This window comes from Parus major, chromosome 9, assembly GCF_001522545.3.
Source record: "Parus major isolate Abel chromosome 9, Parus_major1.1, whole genome shotgun sequence".
Classification (NCBI taxonomy): domain Eukaryota; kingdom Metazoa; phylum Chordata; class Aves; order Passeriformes; family Paridae; genus Parus; species Parus major.
Window position 1 is genome coordinate 24,911,446 of NC_031778.1, and position 6,542 is coordinate 24,917,987.

Here is a 6,542-nt window from a genome sequence, read left to right on the forward strand (position 1 = left end):
CGGGCCGGGCCGCGGTGATTTCGCGGCAGGAGGGCAGGAACACGGTGGGCTCTGTGCCGGCCATGAACGATCCCCGAGTCCCCGGTGCACCGCTGTGCGGCATGGAGCTCCAGCACCGCGGGGGTCGGTGCTTCGTGCTCAGTGTAAAGAGGGAAGAGGAATCTCTTTTCGGACACAAACCCTTCTCTGTAGCATTCCATGAGAAATTATTTTGTGTTTTTCTTAGTTTTTTGCTTTTGATGGTTTGTTTTGAGGGTCTTTAACATGCTGGATGTTGTTATTTGAAGGGTGTGAAACCTTTTTTTTATTATTTTTTTTTTCCCCTGAGCATATTTCGCATACTAAAATTTTGTAGCTTGAAGTCTCACTGCTGCGGCAGTTAGCAAGTAAAAGGCACTTTGTGCTTCCTTTAAAGGAAAGCTGAACATTGGCATTGACACCATTCAGCACGGGGTAGAAGGACTAGTGTATCTTCTTACTGAGAGTTCCAAGCTTATGGCAAGTATACCTTTTCATAAGGAATTTGGGGATACACTCAAGAGATGTCTTCTGGACACTTAGCCTTCTAAAAATACTGGTGAAAAGATAGCTCGAAATTTTAATGTCTTGACCTACAGGTTACAGTGTACTGTGGTAGAATGTGGTTGGTTACAAACTGTGTCTGCAGGGTGGTGCATTGGAGAGGTACAATGGCATTTTCTGTGGAGTCACTAGCAGCTTCCCCAGTGCTGGGCCAGGCTGCTACAGTAAGCACAAAAGCTTGTGAAGCTTCTCCTGCCTTTGGGAGAGGAGCCTGAGTATTGTGTCTTGAGCTACTCATGTGCAGATCCCGGCTGGGCGTTTGTAGTCCGATTATCAGTGGCACAGTAGTACCCTAACAAATGTATTCACACAGCATGTTGTGCCTTGTAACACAACTGAGGTGCTCCCTCATGCTGTGTTTTGGTCTTTGATGTGAAGGCTTACATGTGAGGAGGTCGAATGTTCTTTAAAAAAACTGTTCTTGAAATTCATACAAATCTGCAGTAATATATCAGCATCTGTAGATCCATGTAAACCTGGATATTTGTTTTGTCCAAGATGTAGAATTGTACTTGAACATTCCTGCAGGAGAATAGCTGTACCATAGTATATGTGATGTTTAGTTACAGTTTTATTTGCTTTTCAAGAAATAATGATGATAACCTGGCCTAATTTGTTATTTCTAGATTTCTGAGGTTGACTTTCAAGATTCCATTCATGTTTTGGGATTCTCAGATGAATTGAACAAATCTTTGCTCCAGCTGTACCTTGACAACAGGAAAGAGATCAGGAGCATTCTTGGAGAGCTAGCACCCAGGCTTCCCAGCTACCACAGTCTGGAGTGGAGACTGGATGTGCAGGTGACTTCCCTGATGTTTTTAATATTCCATCTTTTCCTTCTCATTTTTTTACATAATAAAAACCCACTAAACAATATAAAAATAATTGAGACAGCAGTACTTAATGTATTTAATACTGACATGACTTTGTTAGTGTCCCACAGCCAGCCAGTTGTGAGATGAACAGTATATGCAGTGATGCAAAGTACTTATTGCCTGATAAAAATTGAATTAATGGCTCTATTGGTATTTTTAAAACATTAACATATACTGAACATATTTGGTCTTGATTATCACCTTATTTTCAGAAATATTATGAAAGCATTGATTAAAGTGGGTTAGTATTCCTTAATTATAAAACACAATAGCAGCTTGTTTTTTCAAGCACAACTTTAATGTGGATGAAACAGGTTTCTGAACAATCATGCAGGCAGGTTCTACAAGCCTGATGAGAACTGTTAAGAACAAACATTGATAACCATGTTACCAATTTCCTGTTCCTGTCCCACTGAACCCCACCTGCAGCTTGCAAGCAGAAGTTTGAGGCAACAGATCAAGCCTGCTGTGACTATGAAGCTACATCTTAACCAAAATGAAGACCAAACTGCCCAGGTGTTGCAAACTGACCCTGCTACCCTTCTCCACCTTATCCAGCAACTGGAGCAGGCGTTGGGGGAGATGAAGATGAACCACTGTAGAAGAATAGTGCGCAACATGAAATAACCTCCACTCCTCTCTGCTCTCTTACTAAGCAGTTTGTAAAACAACTCAAAACATTGCTCACAAATACATTTTGAGGAAAAATAAACATCTGGATCAGATGAACTGTTTTCCTGTGCCAGGATCTTGAGCCAGTATTTACTGGCCAAATGTCCTCAGCTGCCAGCTTTGCACATTTATATGTGGTGATCTTTTTCATAGAACCATCTTCATATATAGTTCATGGTAACTAAATGTGATCAAATATTACTGCTTTTGATTTTTGATTAGTATTTTTCATGTAATTGATCTCTGTTTTCAGATGAAACACAAGATTAGCTCATACATAGGTGAGTGGCTTCCCTCATTCTGTCTCTCCTCACTACAGCCATAGTCTGGAAGTCAGGGCAGCAAAGTGGGAGTTTTAGATACAAATCCTAGAAGCTTCTTCTGTTGTCTCACTAGTGCCTGATGAATCTGAACATATTTACCTTTTTTTCTCTTAGAATGTTTTAAATAAAAACCCAGCTGCTGTAGAGCTGATTGGCATCATGGTAAGTGCTGGCAGTCTACACATGGCTCATATCCTGAAGCATGTGCTACCTGAGAGTGTTGAGGGTTTTCCTTAGGGATTCTGAGTAAAATGGTCAGTTGAAAGCAGATGTTGAGAATGCAGAATGTCTCTGGAGAAGCCTGCATGTTCCTTTGTGCAGTGTGTTGCAACAGTGAAAAAGGAAGAGCTGCAACACTGAATTGTTTTGTTTCCTTTGCAAAAAATTACCTCAGCTAAAGATGATCAAAGGTAAGCTTTGAAGCTGGATGAAACAGAGAGAAACTCAAATGCTAGCAGTGATCCACAAACAGACTCAAGGAGAGAGGGGAGGAGAAAGATCCTTTACACCAAGCATCTTACTTTTAAATTGTACCTTTCAGTTTGTTCTGGGGGAAGTACTGAGCCTGGAAAAGCAGCTGCTCAGCAGCAGGATTTGGGCTTAATTATTGGAAAGGAAGATTTGCCTTTAGGTGAGGTTGGAACTGGTCTACACCTCTGCAAGTTCTCACTTCTCTGTCTTCACAGCATCCAGGGCAGCTCCTGTGGGTTAGCACTTAAGCCCTGCTGGTGAGTGTGCCTGCACAGCAACCAGCTCTGGCTGTCGGTGCCTCTGCACAGCAGCTGAGGCTGGGAGTGAAAAGGCACATGTGTCAATAACCCAGAGATACTGGTAAAATAGGAATTCACCCTTGGATGCAGACTTTGATTTTATTGTAAACTCCCAAATTAAAGGTGGCATATTAAGCTAAATTTAACACATCATTTGTAATTTGCATTTGCTTTATAGAAACCCTTGAACATGACAGGGAGACTACAAAGCATTTTTCACAAGCTACTAAAAAGTTTGGTTGCTGCTTTTAACCCATTTTATTTTTAATAGGGTTTTTAAAATTTACTACTGTTCCATTGTGTTCTTTGTTCTCCACTGCCATATAGTTCAGAGGAACAGAAGTTTTCTGTTCTGTGTGGCTGTTCACAGATGGTCATGGAGCAACCAGCTGTAGTTACTGCCTGCTTGGAGTCTCCTTGCACAGAGCAAAACCAAAGCAGAGACAGAACCATGCCAGGCTATGCTGTGCACTGCTCTATTGGTTTCTGAGAAAGAATAATTCTTGCCCAGAGACCCTGAAGTGTTATTTTATAACAGACATCACACATGCTGCTTCACCTATGTAGGTTTTCTCAGAAAAATGTTATTTTATTAAGAGCTTTGACATAAAGCAGTGATGGATCTAGATTAAAAATTATGTGTGGCATTATTTCTTTAACTCATTAGATGCTCATCATATAAGGGTACCTTTAAAAGTGCACTTCTTCTGAGCTGTTTGGGTTTTCATTGAAGTAGAGATTGAACTTGCTGCTAGAAAATCGACAACAAATAGGGTATATTCAAAGTACTGGGCTTTATAAATCCTTCAGATGAATACAAAATCTCTGTGCTATTCAAAAACATTTGAACACCATGTGAAATTGAGATAAAATAATGTTATTGCCTTATTTTTTACAATGTACAATCTTGCAATGCGAACAAAGAAATAATGATAAGGAGCTTTCTATATCACATTTGTGATTTGGCTCCTTTATCACTTAATCCAGCCCCATTGTGATGGAAGTGTCCTCGTCTTCCACAGACTTGAGCATTTTGAGTCACTTGCCCTGAAAGCTGGTGGTCGTATTTTTTTTGTCCAAAAAAGGAAGTTACTATTTCTAAACAAAGACTAGTGACAACAATACTATGAAAATTTATACTTATGGTTCTAATCACTTCCTAATTATTGGAGAAAAACACTTTAGCCTACACCAAGTGGTACAATAGCAGATACTTGTATTATTCAGTAAAAAGTGCAGCTGAAATACATCTTGTTGAAGAAGATGGTTCTGATTGTAATAAATGTGGCTTAGGTTTAAGGCAGATGTGTACATACTCACGCATAAGATGCCAGGCTTATGAAAGTGGTTTAATTATCATAGATGAGATGGCCCCATGCATGAGAGTGTCAGAGCCTTCCCTTGAATGGACATGTTGCCTGGAAAGGAATGCAACAGGTAGAGTGTGTGGTTTGTGTTTACTCAAAGATACAGAGCCCTGGAAGCAAAAAAAGCTCTTTTAAAGGCTGTATGAAAAAGCGTTCATGTTCAGATCATTATCTGTGCAACAACCACATGCACACACCCTCAGAATCTCATATGCAAAGGATTTAAATAAGGCTATTGCAGGAAAGAAAAAAAGATCCATAATGTCTGCATAGCCCTGGAGCAGGTGCTGTGATCAGAACTGCTCTTTGAGCTTGTTGCAGCAAGGAATCCAGTACAAAGCAGTAAAGAACAGTACCAGAATTCTTTGGGAAGGGAAATATAAACAAGTCTCAGGAGTACTGGGTTTCCTGACCAGAAATACAGCAGATGTTGGGAAAATAACAAAAAATTAAAAACCCTCAAAACAATAACAACAAAACCCTCAGACCCTCACAAAAACAAAGAAGAACAAAACAAACCTCAAGGAGGAGATCTGCCAAGCCAATGGAACTATGAACAGGAAATGTGGTGAAATGTAACTTACAAGGAATATTTGTTGAAGCAAAGCCATCAGGAAATGCACAGGATCTGTTTCACAGAGCTAGCTGTAGTTCCTGTACAGGCTTAAACTGCAACTCTGAGAATCTGCATAACCAACATTTTATGTAACTGATTTGAGGGACAAAGATGGTTTGGTCAGGCCCACATTCACCACTAGAGAAGCCAAATGCAGTTTAGAGAAGTTTATGCATCTTTTAAAGAAATAAGGAATAAAGTTCAGAAAAAAATTACTTAAGGCTTTTCTAAGTGTAGATTCTGATTACTGAGGGGGGTATATTCTTATCACCATAGCTCAGGGTCTAAAACACAGAAATAAAATAACAAAATGCATTACTAAAATAATAAAAATAAAATGCTAAATAAAATAATGTGTCTGTTTAGCCAGTGTGTGATATCTGTGTGTGTAGTCATAAAAATACTGGATGCTTCCCTCTGTAAAAACCAACACATAAGCTGGAAAGTGAACAATATTATTCTTTATAAACAAAGCTACTGAACTTAAACTATTTTTGGTCACATCGCTAGTCAAAAGTTATTCTAAGTACATCAAGAAAGGGGACAAGATTAAATAATAATTGTATTTATTAATTATAGAAAACCTCAGGTATGCATTTTGATGACAGCTCTGGTTTCCAGTATAGGCTAAACCAAAGACAAGAGACTGAATGGGCAGTCAGCAGAGTTGCACAAAGCATCACGCCTGCATTTGAAATTACCGCTATGGACAGTGAGCTGGAAGGAGTTAAGATACAGCTCTGGACTCATATTTGCCAGCAAAGAGCTAAACCTTATCCAAACCACAGCGAGGTGGTTGCTGTCCATGTCACGACGGATGCTTCATTCCTCCCCATCGCCATAGCATCACTAAACAATGCAATTAAACTTGTACGTGGACTAATTTAAGCATAATTTTGCTTCCAGAAATTATTATCACCCATTAACTTTCTGAACAACGCTTCTGGAGCAAAGCTCATTAGTTTGGCATAGACGAAGCGCTCCGAAGGTTCCCCGGGCACCGCGCGCTGGGGCTGGACGGGGACAGCGGCTCCGGGCGGGCCCCGGCGGCGCAGAGAGCGGCACAGCCCCGGCTGGGAGCGGGCACAGCCCCGGCTGGGAGCGGGCACAACCCCGGCAGAGAACGGGCACAGCCCCGGCAGAGAACGGGCACGGCCCCGGCAGAGAACGGGCACGGCCCCGGCAGAGAACGGGCACGGCCCCGGCAGAGAACGGGCACAGCCGCGGCAGAGAACGGGCACGGCCCCGGCAGAGAACGGGCACAGCCCCGGCAGAGAACGGGCACAGCCCCGGCTGGGAGCGGAACAGCCCCGGCTGGGAGCGGAACAGCCCCGGCA

The 6,542-nt window shown here is 41.7% G+C and overlaps 1 protein-coding gene across 1 annotated transcript; it reads left to right on the forward strand.

Moving 5' to 3' along the window:
• Nucleotides 1–390: 390 nt before the first annotated feature.
• On the forward strand, nucleotides 391–3,368 carry COMMD2 (COMM domain containing 2; the record flags this gene model as incomplete). Its single annotated transcript, XM_033516778.1, has 3 exons — nucleotides 391–498; nucleotides 1,209–1,382; nucleotides 1,887–3,368. Coding segments are annotated over 3 exons (480 nt in total), but the record flags the coding sequence as incomplete, so codon positions are not given.
• Nucleotides 3,369–6,542: the final 3,174 nt, after the last annotated feature.